Genomic DNA, 18248 nt, shown 5'->3' on the forward strand with positions numbered 1-18248 from the left:
TTTTGGGTACAATTCCCAATTTTTCACAGTGAAACATCACTTTATAATGCTTCTCCTATAATTTAATGATTGCAAATTAGTGGACTTGAAAGTCAGCATTTGCTGGCACGGCCTGTTTGTTTACAATCATTTTGTATCCGTGTCTGCAGGGTTTGCCAGTACTTGTCAAAGCCAAATCCAGTAAAAAAATCGGTCTTTTCCCTAAAAAAAAGAAAAAAAAAGTCAGCATTATTTAAGGTATGAGAGTCTACAAGTGGAATGTGATTGAAACTGTTGAATAATACCTAAGAAAATAGAAGTACCACAAGTAATCAATGTCTCATTCTTGTGCTCAAGAGAATTATTTGTGGCTTAGATTGGGTATGTGTTATGAGAAAATTCTTCCAGATAAGAATAAAAGAATAAATCTAACCTTCCACTGCTGAACTTTGACTAGAAACTGGGGGTTTTAGACTTCAGATAAAACAGTCCCTAACTCTGTCATCTATGTACCAGCCTTCAGAAAAACCTGTTTTCTGTTTATGCCTTATTGTCAAGGATGTGCCTCATTTTTGGATTGATATTTGCTTTATCTTGTCTTTTCTAAATATTGATAAGAGAACTGCATAAAGATCAATTTGGATATTTAATTAGATTTATAATAGGGTACAACTGAAAATTTCATTTTCAATGCTTAAATTTAGTTTTTAAGAAGGATTGGTAATAGAAATTACTGTTATGAAACAGCATTGAAGAAATTACTTCTGATCATAGTGCATCATTTAATTGCTCTTATTATTAAACCAAAAACTGTGGAGGTCAGATTTAAAAGAAAACAAACACCTGAAAACTTTCTATTAAGTTCAAACAGATATTAGAGATCAATTAAAAGTTCATCTTTCACATTCTGACTTGGACTTTGACTAGGAAATATGACTTGGAAATATGATCTTTATGAACTCTACTTTTTAGCTTTTGGGTTCTGAAATTGTCAGCATTGGATTTCATGATGTTCATTACAACCTTGAGGATGCTGAAGTCTGAAGCAAGGGTTTTCTTTCATCAGCTCTCCATACCTGATGCTTAGTTGAAGGTCACTCATCAGCTTGGCAATGGAATGCTTTACTCTGGTGCTGATTTTTATTTTGAAACTATACCCTCTTAGAACATTCATGGATTTTCTAATGAGGCAAAGATAGAAAACCAGAACACTTTCTGTGGCACAGAGGTTTTGCTTTATATACTTAGAGAATACATGGTTGGTTATGCCCAAGTTTGGGTTACTCAGAAATGATCCAGGAGGGGAAGAAAAGTTAAAGATGTTCAGAATCCTAAGTTCTGAGGGTGTTTGCCTTCAGGTCAGCAGCATCAAAGGAAGTTTCAAAGTAAGTGACCCTTTCTTAAAATTTGAACCTTCTTGTCCTTTTCACCTAGAAACTATTGTCTTAGCTTCTTTTATCTTTCCCTTTAGATGATAGAAGATGTTTTGGGAGAAGGGTCAGTCTCTGCCAGTCGATTCAGTAGGTGGTTCTCTAACCCGAGCCGATCAGGAAGCCGATCCAGCAGTCTTGGGTCAACACCGCATGAAGAGCTGGAGAGACTTGCAGGTAAAATTGCTTCAGGTTCTGGTCTTGGATGTAGACTTGAGCTTTCCCTGATATGGTTCATTTTGTCTTCATTAGTCAGGGGTCCATTAAAGGGTTTCTGGATACTGAAAAAACCCTTCAATTTGTGTCCTTTTAATACTGTTGAAGATATATTTCTGTGCTTTATTGGGACCAATTAATTATGAATATATTTACTTGCAATACTAGGTCTGGAACAAGCCATCCTCTCTCCTGGACAGAACTCGGGGAATTATTTTGCTCCTATACCATTAGAAGACCATGCTGAAAATAAAGTGGATATTCTAGAAATGCTACAGAAAGCCAAAGTGGATTTAAAACCTCTCCTTTCCAGCCTTTCTGCAAATAAAGAAAAGCTTAAAGAGAGCTGTAAGTTTTTATTAGAGTCTGCTTTAGATATTTGAAACATTTGGATGCTCTGTCTTAATGGCAGAATTGGTTCTAACAGACTGCTATCTCATCAAAAGTCAGATAGATGGTGGGTTTTGTTTAATGTTCTTCAAAAAAACTTTTTATCAAACAGTACCACCTCTTTGAGAATCTGGTAGTCACTGGATCACGAGCTCCATGGTAAGAACTTTTCTTCTACGTCCTCCTTACCTGGAGCCTGAGTATAACACTCCCGTGAATGTTGCAGTCCTCCCGAGCATAACTTGGCAGCTCCTCACACCTCTGCCCCAGTCTGCTATGTTCTTGCTTAGGTTATTAAGCCCTCAACATACAACCTTCGTGATATAATAACCATAGTGCAGGTAGCACTCTTGCTTATGTTGGGCCATCTGGGATTCCTGTCCCTGGTAATAAGTCTCCAAAAGACTCATTATAAGAAGTCCTCCTGCAGGATCTCAGTGCCTTCAGTTTGTCTATTTTTGGTGTCAGCCTTTTCTGACAACCTCACTTCAACTGTGAAATAAATTATTTTCACCTTAACCATCATGGTATACAAAGAGAATTCCTACCACATATTCCTTTGCTTCTCTTAACCTGGACTTTCTCAACCTTTCAGCACATTCAGGGGTTGTGCTTTCAGTGGAAGAGGTAGAAGCAGGGCTCAAGGGCTTGAAGGTGGACCAGCAGGTGAAGAATTCAACTCCCTTTATGGCAGAGCATTTAGAGGAGACCCTGAGTACTGTGACCAGCAATCGACAGCTCAGAAAAGATGGAGATATGACTGCGTTCAACAAGCTAGTGAGCACCATGAAGGCAAGTGGGACTTTGCCTTCTCAGCCTAAAGTCAGCGTAAGTATTTGGCACAAACCCCAACCTTTTCTCCTTTTCCCTCTTTCTATTCCACTTCCCACCCAATAAATGGCTTTTAAAAAAGGTATTCCGAGTAAGTTGGAAATTCTTTAGTAGTCAGTTGGTCCTTGCTACTTTTGTGTGTTCTTTGATTATCGCTATACTGTTTGTTACTTGAAAAAGCAGGCTTGTGGTTAATCTGTAGTTACTGTGCATGACAGTACAGCGATTGAAAGATTCAGACATAACTTGCTTATCTTAACTCACTGCTGAAAAAAATAAGGTGTAAACATACCTTTTGGGGTGAGCTCCAGAGAAGGTTTTCTGTTTATTCAGCTACTTAAGTTAAAGTAACTTACCATATTTTTAGAGTAAAATCTTTTCACAACTTCTAATTACTCCCAGATACCTGAGATTACTTGCTTTCTTGATTAGGCAGTTGACAGGTATACATATCATTTGTAAAGTATCTAAGATGAATTTTTCAAGACAGTTGCATTCTGTTAATTTACTAATAAAAAAAGCTGTGACTCCAAACTTATAAAACACCTTTAGACATGAAGTTGGGTTACAGGGTGACTGCATGTCAGTAAATGCAGGTGTGTAACACATACTGGTCTTTGTCATAACACATTTAGAGGTCTCCTCTCAGCCATGGTCTGTGTGTTACTGTTGCTAACCCTTGATGATACAAAGTGAAAGGGAAATGGTAAATCTGAACAATAAATAAAAACATAGACTTACTCTAGTTGCTAAGTTATAGCAAATTTACCAAACTGAGTTTTGCCTCTTGTTTTTCCTGACACCTTCTTGTCTGAGAACTACAGGTTAACCATGGGAGAAGTAGCTGTTTCATTGTGCCTTGTACCAGTAGAGGGCAGCTGATTTTTGATGTTTCTTTTCTGACCAGCTGTTAGTGCTAGATCCTAACAGACGCCATTGTTCCTGGCCTACCTACCTGACTCTCTGCCTCTGAAAGGAGGCATCTCAGATAGGTAGACTTATTTCTGTGTATCTGACCACACCATGCCAGTTATAGGGGAGTGTTCCTTGTAAGCTGCTTTAGATAATTTCCATGCAAAGAATTACTAGATATAAATGCTTTCAAATGAGGACCAGATTACAGGACTGCAAACTATCCTGTTCAGCTTTCTTGTTATTGGGTTGGCCAAAAAGTCCATTCGGGGTTTTCTGTGATTTAACGGAAAAACCCAAACTTTTTGGCCAACCCAGTACCTTTATGTCATGGTGATTACATGCTGACTACAGTGGTAGGGGTCAAATCTTGTAAATAGCCACTTTTAGTGTAAGTAAAGAAATGGGAGCAGGAGAATTCAACAGTTTACCTGATGCTTTTGAACATCTTGTTTCAGATATGATTCTAGGGTTTGCTATTAACACAGTTGACCCAGATTTGTGAGGATAACTGGTATGATGTTGGGGTTTCAGTGCTCTGAAATATATCTGGCTTCAGCTGAGGGAATGAGCCTCAAACGAACACACGTAAAGGAATGGATGATATAATTTAAGGTGCTAGGCAAAGAGTAACACAAACTCAACCTAGAAAAGAAAGCAACAAGGAAATAATGTAATAAGTGCACCGGGCATTATCCCAAAATATTACTTGATTTGCATGTTGTTGTTTAAGTCATGGAATTCTTCCAAGCTTTTAGTTACTGTGACTGTGTGTGTTATGTATACTATTTCTGATCTGCCTCTGTTTTGGTTCAATCATACTGTTTATCCCCAAAATAGGACATGTTGGTTCAATCTAAACTCTATTTCAAATTAAATTGTAGACGCTGTCCTCCAAATATAGTAAGCCATGTAGTATAAAGTTGCCTATTTGTTTTTTTTGTTTTTTGGGTTTTTTAAAATAAATTTATTTTATTTATTTATTTTTGGCTGTGTTGGGTCTTCGTTGCTGGGCGTGGGCTTTCTCTAGTTGCGGCGAGCGGGGGCTACTCTCCATTGCGGTGCACGGGCTTCTCATTGCGGTGGCTTCTCTTGTTGCGGAGCACAGGCTCTAGGCGCATGGGCTTCAGTAGTTGTGACACGTGGGCTCAGTAGTTGTGGCACGCGGGCTCTAGAGCGCAGGCTCAGTAGTTGTGGCGCACGGGCTTAGTTGCTCCGCGGCATGTGGGATCTTCCCAGAGCAGGGCTCGAACCCGTGTCCCCTGCATTGGCAGGCAGATTCTTAACCACTGTGCCACCAAGGAAGCCCGCCTATTTGTTTTTGTTAAATGGAATTAAATGACTCTTGAGGAGATCTTATTAAAATCATTTACAGTCAGTTCCAATTCCAAAACCAGCAATGAAACACTTGGATATCTTTGGGCTATTTGTCACTCCCGAGGACATTGCTGTGGACCTTGGCAGTTCAGCTTGTGGAAGGGAAACTGACAGAGAAAGCACTTCAGGCAGAGCTAAATGGACACAAGGATGTCCTGAAGCACCAGAGGTAATACAAGTTCGATGCAAAACATAACTGCTGCTGCATTAAAACAGCTAAAAGTGAAGGATACGAATTTTGCCCTGTATATGAGACCCATTTGGAGTAGCTTGTTAAAAAATAATAAAGTTTAAATTTCCTGAAATATGAAACTCTGAAATATAACAATTTTGGCCAAACTCACATGTTGTTTACTAGGTTTTTCATACCATCTGTGGTCTATAAATCTTGTTAAAGACAATGGGTAGCAAAGGTTGCCTCGAAAATTAAAATCTATAGATTATCAAAATTTCCTACTTGTGGCTTCTCAGTAAATAAGTGTTCCCCTGTTTCACCATTTTCTTTTCCCCTTCTTTTGGTCACAGTGTTAGAAATAGTAAAATGGACTTAGGGTTACCACAGAAAAGAGCTTGTCTGAGGGTCTCTGAGTGGACTTTGCACGTACATGTGAAAATTCTTTCTGTTCCAAGATCTTTGGGACCTGTGTGATGAGAGAGTGGGACAAGTTGATCTGACTTTTCTGTGATATGGACATCATTCTGCTGTTAAGTGCCAACTCCCTGGGGAGTTTTTATGTTTTCTTGTGGTCCCCAATTAATCTATAAGTTAAGTATGTAAGAAGGTTAAAACCAGTTTTCCTTTGATTTTTTTAGCGAACCCTTGAAAGCCATTTGATGTCCCCTGCTGAGATTCCAGGCCAGCCTGTCCCTAAGAACATCTTGCAGGTACTTCACAATCTTATACCGAGGCCTTGGAGTCCTGAACAGTAGTCCTCCGAACTGGTTTTGTGTAGTGGTCCACTTTTGGGCCTTAGAGAATGATCCATGTTGCCCGGCAACGAAGGATACGATGTTGCTGCCTGACATAGTTCTGTGTCGCTTGTTAACCTCAACGTCGGGTGGGGAGGTGGCTAAAAAAGATGATGAAGTAAGCGCTTGGTTTCCAGTTTGCAGGTTTGCAATTTCTATGGAAATTTAAAGTATCTAACTTATATTTGTAGCACTAACTTAAAGGAAATGTTGGTAGCTGAACGTTCAGAGAAATTTGTTGCATGTACATGTGCCAAGTCCTTCAGTGCAGCAGGAGGGAGATTCATCATTGGCTTCCAGAATTTAATCCACAACCTCTGACTAGGAGGAAGAACTAGGTTTGTTCACAAGGATTTGACTTTTCTGCCTTTAGGAACTTCTGGGTCCACCTGTTCAGAGACCTGCTTCTTCCAATCTTCTGAGTGGCCTTATGGGGAGCTTGGAGCCTACGACATCTTTACTGGGCCAAAGAGCACCCTCTCCTCCCTTGTCACAGGTGTTTCAGACGAGAGCAGCCTCAGCAGACTACCTTCGTCCCAGAATACCATCACCAATTGGTAAATGCTTTTGTGCGTAGATGCCTATCTGTCATCATTTCCCCTTCCCTTCCCCTAGGTTATACCTCTCCCTTAAAACTGGCAAAGTCTTTTTCATGGGTATCCTTGAAGAGTTTAAAAAGAAATGTGTTAATTTGTTATGCTTTTTTCAGGGGGTGGTAAGGACACATGTGGAAGATAGTTTATTATCCAGCTGCCCTTCTAGATAAATAGGTTCATGTTGCAGTTTTGTACTTTTTCTCTTGAGGTTGATCTAAATTGGATCCAGCTTTTTAGTCATCTTCCTTATTTTGGGAATTCAATCTAGAAAAGTTAATTTGGCTCCTTAGGTTTTTCCTTAATAGATAAGTCAGAGTAGTGGCTCTCCACCAACCTGGTGAAGTTGTACACGACCAAATGGGAGGTCTTGTGGCTAATTCAGAACATGAATGGAAGAAGAACTTCCACAAAGCTGTCTTAGCAAAGTGTTGTACAGAATCTCAGTGTTCCTGCACCTGCGACCACTTTAAGCTGCTGGCTGCTCTGGCCCCTGCCAGTCATACCTTGAGAGGAAGTTTTTGTAATCTTTCCACAATTAGGGAGATACAATGGAAAGAGTATGAACCTCAGAGCACTGGCCGCTGCTTTGGTATCAGCTGGTGTGGTTGCAATGGGCCAAATCACTGGCTAGAAAAGCTGTTCTCTCCCAGATAGAGGTCTCGCCTCTGAAAGAAACAAAGCTGACAGCTTAGCTAGGAAGATAGATACCAGCAGTTTGAGTCATTAATTAGCTCTGATTGAGGTCCACATAGCCCACTGTGGGGCACAGAAGAAGAGAGACATCATCAGCCCAGGAAATCAGTACTTCCTGAAAGAGATGGTGTTCAGCGAGGAGCAGCATGCATTGGTGATAATGCCTCTTGGAGGGACAGGTGCTGTCTTGACGCGCACTGAATCTTTAACCTTTCCAACAGGTTTCACACCAGGACCACAGCAGCTTCTCGGAGATCCATTCCAAGGCATGCGCAAGCCCATGAGCCCTGTCACAGCCCAGGTCTGGCTGAGCTCTTTCTCAAACTTAATCTGTTGCTTGCTTTTTACCCTTATTGTTGCTTGTGGGATAGAGAATTGCTGCAATGCTTGGAAGTGGTTTTGAATTATAACTCAAGCCCAGTGAAGGCTAGAAAATTGGTGAAATTATGTCATACTTAAATAGCTAAAATTCTGTTCAGTGGATGGCAGCACAGTTTAGTCAGGTTTGCAGTATCTAATTTCTCTCAGCTGCTGCTTACACATACCTTTTCCAAAAGAGCAAAGAGAGACCTTTGTAGAAAGTGCACTGACTGTCATTCTTCTGCTGACCCCCCCTCTGCCACTTCTGTTCAGCAGATGAGCCAGCTAGAATTGCAACAGGCAGCTTTGGAGGGGCTGGCCCTGCCACATGACCTTGCAGTGCAGGCAGCAAACTTCTACCAGCCTGGTTTTGGCAAACCGCAGGTGGATAGAACCAGAGATGGATTCAGAAACAGGTAAATTATTAATCCTACCCTTGTGGAGATTTGCAAATTAGTTATCCATAGTATAACTTCTGTTTTACACACTGATATATTATACAATATATGGTGACAGTTCCATCTCCCGAATGTTCAGTAGAGGAAATTGTATGATTGAATTCTAGTGCAGGGGCATAGGCTTTTCATCCTATATAATTTTATTTATATTTTTCATTTAACAGATTCCTTTTTACATATGTAGCTAGCATAGCTACTTATTTGCAGTTATGCTTATGAAATGATGAAAAGTAAAACTATACCTAGCTTCCTCCCCCTCAGATTCCTTGTTGAGTATCAAACTGTGCCTTGATTCAGGTTTGTTGATCAGAGCTGTTAACAGATGATTACTGACTTCACTCTCCTCTCATTCTCTCCACTAGTTTCAACAAGTAGTGAAATGAAATGAACCATAAGTTGGGGAGGAAAGGGTAGCAATATTGTTCTTTTTTATTGTAAAATAAAACAAGCAGAAAACTGCATGAAGCAAATATATGGCTTATTGTAAGGTAAACTCTTGTTAGCTACCCAGAAGCCCTCCTTGTGCCTTATCTCAATAATACCCCTTTTCTCCAGAAGTGACCATTGTCCAGTCTTTAAAAGTAATCACCACCTTCGTATTTTTAGTTTTATCACCAAAATGTGCATCCTTGAACACTATACTCCTGCCCCATATAGTATTTGGTACTTAAGCCGTATTTGTTTTGATGTGATTATTAAAATTGCTGTCTCAGTGTCTTCCTTTAGCTGGTTTTGTATGTTGAAACTTTCAGAAAACATTGGGACCAGTAAGTACCCCATTCCCTTGCATAAATGTATCTGATCTATAGCCCTCAGCCTAAACAGAGAGCTCAGGACTGGTCTGCCAAGCCCCTTCACTGGACTTCTCTCTACAACATAACGATTTGTTGACCTTCAAAGCACTTTTGATATCCACAATTTAATTTGCTCTTGGCAACAACTCCGTGAGGTAGATGGGGTAAAGAACTGCATTTTACAGATACAGGAACTTAGGTTTTTTAAATGTGACTTAACTTGAAGCTAGCAGGTAGATCCAAGTCACTGTCGGTGGAGCCTTCAATTTTTAGATCAAATGGCAGGCCTTCCCTGAATACCCTGTACACAGTTGTGTCCCCCAACAGACATGGTTTCTCCTTGCCTTGCTTTACTTTTTTATTGAACCTATCACCGTCTAACATACTATTTTTTTTTCTGTCTCCCTGCCCATAGTAACCCCTCTACCCTGCAAACACAAGAATGTAATGAAGCCAGAGATTTTTTTTTTGTTTACTGCTGTATCCCCAGCACCTAGAACAGTGTCTAGCACATAGTAGGTGCTCAAATATGTTTATCTGAAGGAATAAATGATAGGTCGTGCAGAACCACCAGATTGGAGGTTACCTCTTAGTCACCCAGAGTACTACTGTCTCTCTCTCCCCTTGTCGTCATACTCAGAGTCTCAGGGTGGCAGCACTGGGGCTTACCTGGTACAGACTGGAAAGAAGCCATGAGTTTAGGATTCCCATCTGCTTATGAGTCAGAGAACTTCCAGAATCATTGACTGTACTTGGAGCTTTGGCCTTTGCAGTACAAGGTCTGACATGGCTGAAATGCAGTGAAGCTTTGATTAGCCAGTGAGCTCACATAGTTCATTCTTCTCTCAGCCTGTTTATGTCATGATCAACTGTTTCCTGTTTTCTTCCAAGTTAAGAGAGAATAAGTAGGATGTCTGGGGAGAGAAGGGAAGTCTGCTCTTTTAAACTTTATTTGGGAAGCCTGGGACCAACCCTGTGTGTAGACCAGGAGTAGCGGGAAATGCTGCATGTAACTAGGTCCTAAAATAGCTCAAAGTCTTGGTGCTCTATTTGACTTGAACCAGTGTCTCACAGAGCCTCAGTTCTATGCCAGGCACTGTGCCTGCTCAGTGTTGCTCCCTACTTTCTGGAGCACAGCCTGCCCTACAGAATAAAGGCCCTCCCTAGCCTACCTCACTGGACTAGTCAGCAAGTAAACTACACACTAGCCCTGGATAACCCTACATTCCCAAGGCCTTCTCGAGTCCCTGTACCTGTTCCTTCTACCTGAATCATTGTTCTCCGTCCGTAGTTTCTCATTGGCACACTCAATGCAGCTCCTTCCAAGAGAAGCTTTTGCAAAGTCCCTGCATTGTAGGGGTACCCTCTCATTCCTTCTACCCCTCATTTTCCCATTGTACTTTGTTGGTACCCTAATATTGACATGCCTTGTTTGCCCTAGGTTATTAAGTATCTCCCCCACTAGATGAGAGTTCTTGCAAGGCCCGGGACCATGTATCATTAAGCTTTTGTCTTTCCTCAGAACTTAGCACATGGTTTTGCATATGTTAAACACTTATTAAATGCTTGGGAAATTGAATTGAAGAAAGGAAATGGGATGCTTCCTAGGCTGGCCTTGAGTTTTATGTGGTTTTAGAACTTGGAGTTTGAGCAGCTTGGGGCTCACACTGATAATTGATTTGTTCACAGGCAACCGCGAGTGACCAAGTCACCAGCACCTGTGCACGGAGGGAATTCCTCTTCCCCTGCCCCAGCCGCCTCCATCACAAGCATGGTCAGTGACCTTTGCCTTTGTGAATGACTCCTAGGCCTCTCCCTGTTTGGTTGTGCCTATGTTGGATCACTGTGTACCCCAAAATGTCCTTGAGTGCCTTCCACAGGAGTCAGTGATTTAATAGACTTTTATACCTGCCTATTTATTAGGTCCTCCCCTCTCAGGATACAGTCTAACTCTTAGGATTCTAAGTTCTAGTGAAGCCCCTACCTTGGGGAAAGTGTGTTCCAGCAGATAGACAAGTAAGGGCCAGAGCATACAGGGTGGTGTGATATGTTCAAACGAATGAAGAATTGGAGTGGGGAGCAGGGGAGGACAGGGGTAAGGATGGGAGGTGAGGTGACTGGGCTTGGAGCATGGGAAGTCGAGAGAAACGTGGTGGGAGTTCACAAATTCAGATTCAGGTCTCAATACAAGTTAAGGCCGGGATAGAGAGGTTTGCTTATTTGTGGTGACAACTCAAGTTTTACAGCCGACTCGTGTACCAGCATTATTTACCTTTTTTAGGTTTCATCCCCCCACAGACCTTAATCACCTAGTCAAAGCTGATAAGGGGAAAAGACTATTGCTCTGTACTTCAGGACCTCAAGTGGGTCTTTGCACCAAGCACCCTGAAGGCAGGATCTAAGAGCTTTTCTGTTCGTAATTCATGCCCTGTCTCCTATCATCGAGGATTTGGGGTTGTTTAATGAGAAAAGTTGCATGCATAATAAAATCATCAATGTAAAAGTAGGCAATAAAGAGGTGGGAACAAATGACCCCAAATAGTGAGTACTGGTGGCTGAGGAGACCTTTAAGAAGATAATTGTGGATTTTCTGGTAGCCAGGTTAAGATGGGAAACATTAGGAGTATAGAGAAATTTAGGTTCTGTGGTTGTCGCTGAAATGTCCTTTCCTAGCTGGGAGGGCTGCTGTTTCAGGGTATACTTCTGGCCATGTTCTTTCCCCCTTTCCAGCCTAATCCTGAAGCAGAGGCTGCATAGGCAGATCCCCATCACCGCAGACAGGTAGGTTGAAGCTTCTGTGCTTCAACTACCTTTATGCTAGAGCTAAATCTAGGTTTTGATGAAATTGTGAGCATGGGATGGTGCACTTGGGCCACCGCCTATTTGGCCCATCCTGTTGCTTTTCTTCCAGCAGCTAGAGACCAGAACGTTGGAGTTGGCCTCTGCCACATGTAGCCAGAAGGGGACTCTTCAGCTTCAGTAGTTGGCCAGTTGATTAGGAAAGGCATTTAAAGAATATGTTAATACTGTTTTTCTCTGCAGCTTTCTCCTTCCTTCACTCCTACCTCAGTGATTCGTAAGATGTACGAGAGCAAAGAGAAAAGCAAGGAGGAGCCAGCATCTGGAAAAGCAGCTCTTGGTGACAGTAAAGAGGACACTCAGAAGCCCAGTGAAGGTACTGCAGAGCTGTTGAGGATGTACTGCCCAATAAAGTATGTGACAGAGCATCAGCCTGCAAAGCCCTGGGCAAGACTAACAGTGAGAAGGGTTGGACCAGCTCACAGTTACTTCAGCCACTTGAAATTCTGACCCATCTAACAGTGGCAGGCATGAGTGCTGGTATTAGGAAGAACAAGCATTAGTTTAGGATCCTTATTTTGGCTTGAAATATTAGTACATTTATTTGGCAAATTAATAAAAGTTCAACCAGGTTTATTTCTGAAAGGTTCTCTCCAGTCTGTGGAGACTAATCATCCAATAAAATCTGTGCGATGGGTGAAGCATATAGGAGGTGTGTGAGAGCCTTTTATAAATATGTAGAAAATGTAAGAGGTTTTTAGGGGTTGCACAGTTGGGATTTTAAGGACATAGTGAAACATTCTAATGAGTGAGGTTTACATAGGTCTAGAGTATTGGTCTGAGAGCTTTTTGCCTGTGAGAAAGCTTCTGAGGAAAAAAAAAAAAAAAAAAAAAGGAAATCCTGTTGGTCCTACTAAAAGGCAGTTCAGATTCCTTCACCAGACTATAATTACTCTTTAAGCTTTCTGTTGTAATGGATTTGCATAATTTTACTCACTTGATTTTCCCCTTAGACTAGAAAGCGTGTTAATCCCAAGCAGCTGACTAGGACAGGACTAGCTCCCACACAGATGCAGACCACAGGCGCATATGGGCAGACCAGGGTGCCCAACTGAGTTAGACCACCAGACCTGATATGCCAGGCTTGCTTGCCCATAGCTATTCCTGGATTGGGAAGATTATAAGAACAAAGATGTGGGCTTCTTAAAAGTTATCTCATTTACAACTTCAGAGTCTTTGGTTTTTTAGAGTGTAGCAAAAATAAACTCTTGCAGCAAGGTGTTGGAAGACTGGAAAACTTGGGGTCTACTCCCAGGTCTGTCCTTAACTACCCATGACCTTGACTAGGCCTGTTCATAAGGCCAAACGATGGTCCCTACAATGCAATCCTCTAAATCTGTTGAGGGGATCAAATAAGGATTGTGAGCTTTCTAAGAAATGAGTTACTGGATCATTGGGAGGAAAATGTGTTTGAGAAAAGTTTGCCAATACCAAAATATTCTCTTTCTGGATCCTTACAGAGACCCTCCTGTCATCCAGCTCTGTGCCCACTGCTGATCGAGACTCTTCTCCCACTACAAATCCCAAACTATCAACCCTACAGCGGTTTTCATGTTCCACCCCACTATCCCAGACCAATCGTTACACCAAAGAACAAGATTATCGACCTAAAGCAACTGGGAGAAAAACACCCACCTTGGCATCTCCAGTTCCAGGAACACCTTTTCTCCGCCCTGTCCACCAAGTCCCCCTTGTCCCCCATGTCCCCATCGTTCGGCCTGCTCACCAGCTTCACCCAGGGTTGGTCCAAAGGATGCTGGCCCAGGGAGTACATCCACAGCATCTTCCAAGTTTGCTCCAAGCTGGTGAGTTTCTGACCTGGCATGATGACAGTTGCTAGAACTGATGAAGGTTTTCATCCCTAAAAAGATGTTACTAGGTTTTTTCCATTTTAACCAGTGGGTCCAATCTGATCTATCCCTTAGTCGATTAAAAGATCAGGAACCTAGCATTGAGCATTCTTCATTCTTAATAAACTTTCTGATTAGCAAAACTGTATAGTCAGGCTTGAAAATTTCCAGGTAGATTATTTCTCACCAGTTTCTTCTTTCTGCCCAATAGGTGTGCTTCCTCCTGGGATGGACCTGACTCATTTACAGGGACTATCTGGCCCAATCCTGGGTCAACCCTTTTACCCTTTACCTGCCACTAGTCACCCTCTCCTAAACCCTCGTCCTGGGACACCTCTGCATCTGGCAATGATGCAACAGCAGCTACAGCGCTCAGGTAGGTTCAGAAATGGGCCAGGTGAGCTGAGGATGGGCTCAGGCTTAAAGTTTTTGAACCAGTTTCCAGTGAAGGGGATAAAATGACACTGACCATTCACCCTAGCAAGACTGGAATAAGGGTGTAATCAGAGAATAGGATGAAGTAAACCGACCTCTGTGGGATTTGGAATTCCTGTGAAGCCAGTGGGAGAGCCAGGTGTGCTCTGGCTTTTTTTTTTCTTTTGTCCCTTTGCCTCTTAGGGGAGAGGAGGCTGAGAATCCTTCCGACAGATTCAGCATAGGGACTGCCGAGAGTAGATGCTCTCTCACCAGCTTATGTCATTGCTTCTGCTTGTCTTGGGAAGTAGTAGGCATGTCATCTAGGATGGGCTCTCAATATGGATTGCTTCTGAATAGCTCAGCTTTCCAAGGTACTGTCTTCTGGCATTTTGCAAAGGAATTTCCTAAAGAAGCCTAGAATCAATCACATGGTAAAGAATTCTGTTTGGAGTTTCATGGATAGGATTTGAGTGAAGCAGGGCCTGCTGGAGAACTACCTCCCCTCCTTGTGCTCTGAATGATAACCTTCTTTCTTATCGCCACAGTTCTTCATCCTCCAGGGTCTGGTTCCCAGGCAGCTGCTGTCAGCGTTCAGACGACGCCTCAGAATGTGCCCAGCCGGTCAGGCCTGCCTCATATGCACTCCCAGCTAGAGCACCGCCCCAGCCAGAGGAGCAGCTCCCCCGTGGGCCTTGCCAAATGGTTTGGCTCAGATGTGCTACAGCAGCCCCTGCCCTCCATGCCTGCCAAAGTCATCAGTGTAGATGAACTGGAGTACCGACAGTGAGCAGGGCAGCAGGCTTGTCTAAGCCTGGACCTTTTGGTGGCACCCTGGTCAGGACTCTGCTTCCTCATCTCATGTTGGTTTATGGGCTTTTACTTTGTAGCACTCTGTGCGAAGCTGTTTAAGGGCACCCAGGCACCTGGTGTTGTCTGCATTATGATGGAAGGAACTTATTAACCAATCGAGTGGAGCCTACATGGTCTGAATACAGGATGCAGTGTTGTCAGTCCTGAATACAGGAAACAGTCTTTTTTTGTAAGATATGTGAATGAAGTGTTGGTGTCTTCACCAAAAGGTGGCACCTTAAGGGTTCTGAGGAAATAAATGTATAGACCCTTATGTACAGACCTGTGTATAAACAACTTTTGTACATACATATAGGATAGCTTTTTTGAACTTATACAGCTGTACATAAAAGTAGCTGATATTAGTTAAGCCTGTGTCAACAGTATGGATTTTTTTTCACTTGTACATTTGGGACTTTTTCTTTTGGTTGATTAAAGTTGCATATGCTAAGTGTGTGAATGAAGTGAATGGCATTGTTGTGTTTATTTCTTCCTGAATCCCTTCCTCTTCACTAGGTTCTTTGAGGGAAATTATCTTAAAAGTTTTTTCTTTAAAACTCATGGAATTGAACTCTCATTTGGGAGAAGGAGCTATGGCCCTCTTTCTTGAGCCTTAAAGACCCCAATGGGCCAGTTTAGGCTGGGCTGACCTTACAGGTAGTATTGATTGTGGCTAATAATACCAGATGATGGTGTGCAATTTCTAAAATTAAACCCACCTAGTGAAACAATTTGTTTACTGGGGTAAAAGTCAACAGTTCGTTGCCTTCCTGTTCTCCAGGTCAAAGTTCCCTATAGGGAAAAATGGGGCCTTAGAGTTCTGATTCAATCCATAATATTTTTCCATATAAAACTTCCCTCAAGACTCTGGTGCCTGTGTTAAGTGATTTCTTGTGTGCTTTACCTCATTCCTCAGCTCACAATTATTTTAATTATTCATCTTAACTACATGCACAACATTGGAGAAAAGGATTCTACTATAATACTCTATGGCCTCAAGTCCCCTTTCCTCGCTGAAGGTTTTTTAGTCCCACCAATCTGAGGTGACAAATCTTCTTGAGCTCTTCAAGTTAACTCACCCAGTATCTCGATACTTGTCTATTTAGGGCCATCAAAGCTACTTTGACTTCATACTAGAGGGTCAAATAATGAGGCCATTCTCTGATTCACAGGTGAAATGAACAAGATGGGTGGATTTTGAGTACAAGGGTGAAAAACAGCCTGAGTGTTAAGGGTGCAGCCTATAAACCTGGAGCTGCCCACCCTGCCCTAGTCTTCCAGGAACACAAGAAAGCAGGTTGCTTTTCAACCAAACCTGGCTTTGTGAACTGAGCATGAGGTCTGTCTCTTCCTAGTACTTCAACTTCGTTAGCCCTCCCTCCCTGCAGTAGGATTTGCTGAGTGATTCTTCAACTTCAGAAATAAGCCCTGTTTAGAATTCTCACAAATGCTTTGTTTCTATAAACAAAAGCTGGAAAACAATCTCAAGTAACAGTGGCAGAACACAACACCTGAATCTAATTCCATCTTTCCTGTGTGTCCTTTCACCTTACCTTTCATGTTGAACCAATAGTTAATAGGTGTAGAGTGGGGAGGATTGGCTTGAAGTTGCCAGTGAGGGCCTCCTTTTCAGACTAGAAGCTGGTGTGACAGAAATGAACAAATGCAGGCACCAAGCAGAGGGCAAAGTCATTAGCCAATAACTGGTGAGATGGAGCCAGAAGGAAATAAAGGAGTGTTGCTAAGAATAGCACAGCAGAAGCTAAACGGCACAGATCTTAAAACTTTTGGTGAATGGAAGAGTAGAGGCAAAAGAATTTAATGCAGTCTTCAGGAGCTAAAAGCCAGATATAGAGTAAGGGCAGGAGGACTTGATGACATGATGTCTCAGCTAACAAGATATCTTACATGGAGCAACTTTGGGAAGTCTAGCAGGCATGAAATGAGTTTAGAAGTAATCAAGACTGGAAGGATATGCAAGGCCTCCTCAAAGTAAAAAGGCAGAGGGCCACAGAGAACCTCGTGGAAGTTAAGGAGGGGGGTCAGGTAGGAAAGAATAGTGCCCCCGCCCCCAAGGAAGCAGTTGAGCAGCCAGTACTTGGGAAGTTAGTAGTAATCAATGAGAAGTAGGGGGAAAAAAATGGGAAAGTACAGCCAGGCCTTCTTCTAGGAGACAGCTGTTAAGTATCTTATAAGCCAGGCTCTTAAGATGGAAGGGAGGTCAGGTCCACTGGCCTGAATGAAAGAGACAAACTCCAGGAATGAAGATAACTTATTGGAGTACACTGATTCAATAGTTCTATTCCCTTTATCAACAACTGGTTCAAGAATGGGAATGAGACGCAGAGACAAATTGGCTGGGCAGCTTCTAGGAAATGGCTTCCCCAAAAGATAAGACTCAGCCCTCTTTAGTATCCTCTGGATACTGATATAAAGCCTGGGACTGAGCAGACATTCTTCGACAGTGAGGGGAGCCAACTGCCCAGCAAAGCCAACAAACTGCAGTGGACAAGAGTAGCTTGATGGAAAGAATTGGGATCCTCAATGACATACCAGCTACCATAAGCCCATCTGAGCTCCAGAAAACTTATGTGAGAGACCAAGTTTTCTTCCATTGCAGCTGGTTAATAAGTTAGCGTCTGCTATTTAACACAGCTAAAAGCATTCTAACTAGTTAATGGCACAGGATAGTGAGTCTGATTAGCTGTGCTATAAAAGATTAGGAAAGAAAAATGGAAATTCACAGGAAATTCAAGCCATGCTGTGATAGCCAAACAACTCTAGCGCTGGAGTTCATGAAGAGAAAGCTTTGCGCTATAGGAATAACCCTCCTTGGTGGCCCTACCCAGGCAGCATTCCTAATACAAGACTGTACCTCTCTCCCAGAACTCCCAAGTCTGAGCCCAAAAGAGAGAGAAAGGAGGGGTAGGGTAATGCTCTCCTCAAACACCAGGGGCCACCGATGGGGGAAGGGGAGGGTGTTGAATGATGGAAGCAAGGCCTGTTCAAAGCACATCCTGACGCCTTGGATGAACTTGGATTTCAGCATCCTCTCCCCAACATCCTGGCATTTCATTGCCCAATGGAAGTGAATCTGAGGATTCCCCCAAAACCCAATGTATGCCCTGGCTGGAAAGTAAACCTTGCTGGAAATCCCATAGCTCAGAAAGCCAATGTCTCTCTGAAGAGCCGGGGTAGGTTCTAAATTATGGCCTCTATCATGAATGTACCAGTGATATCAAGGTCTACGCCCTGCAAAGTGACTAGG

General features: G+C 42.5%; 1 protein-coding gene across 5 annotated transcripts in view; it reads left to right on the forward strand.

Annotated features, from left to right (window-relative positions):
- The window catches only part of EIF4ENIF1 (eukaryotic translation initiation factor 4E nuclear import factor 1), a 41390-nt gene extending 25962 nt beyond the window's left edge, over nucleotides 1-15428 (forward strand). For 4 of the 5 annotated variants that reach the window (XM_059895253.1, XM_059895251.1, XM_059895249.1 and 1 more), the window contains exons 8-19: nucleotides 1451-1586; nucleotides 1794-1973; nucleotides 2611-2843; nucleotides 5949-6020; nucleotides 6478-6661; nucleotides 7615-7694; nucleotides 8027-8169; nucleotides 10695-10779; nucleotides 12048-12180; nucleotides 13325-13669; nucleotides 13926-14090; nucleotides 14677-15428. In XM_059895253.1, coding sequence (XP_059751236.1) covers nucleotides 1451-1586; nucleotides 1794-1973; nucleotides 2611-2843; nucleotides 5949-6020; nucleotides 6478-6661; nucleotides 7615-7694; nucleotides 8027-8169; nucleotides 10695-10779; nucleotides 12048-12180; nucleotides 13325-13669; nucleotides 13926-14090; nucleotides 14677-14918 — 1998 coding nt within the window. In that variant the 3' untranslated portion in view covers nucleotides 14919-15428. The remainder of the gene's footprint in view (nucleotides 1-1450; nucleotides 1587-1793; nucleotides 1974-2610; nucleotides 2844-5948; nucleotides 6021-6477; nucleotides 6662-7614; nucleotides 7695-8026; nucleotides 8170-10694; nucleotides 10780-12047; nucleotides 12181-13324; nucleotides 13670-13925; nucleotides 14091-14676) is intronic. The other variant, XM_059895250.1, reaches the window with a different exon arrangement.
- Nucleotides 15429-18248: the final 2820 nt, after the last annotated feature.

This window comes from Balaenoptera ricei, chromosome 14 (assembly GCF_028023285.1).
Source record: "Balaenoptera ricei isolate mBalRic1 chromosome 14, mBalRic1.hap2, whole genome shotgun sequence".
NCBI lineage: Eukaryota > Metazoa > Chordata > Mammalia > Artiodactyla > Balaenopteridae > Balaenoptera > Balaenoptera ricei.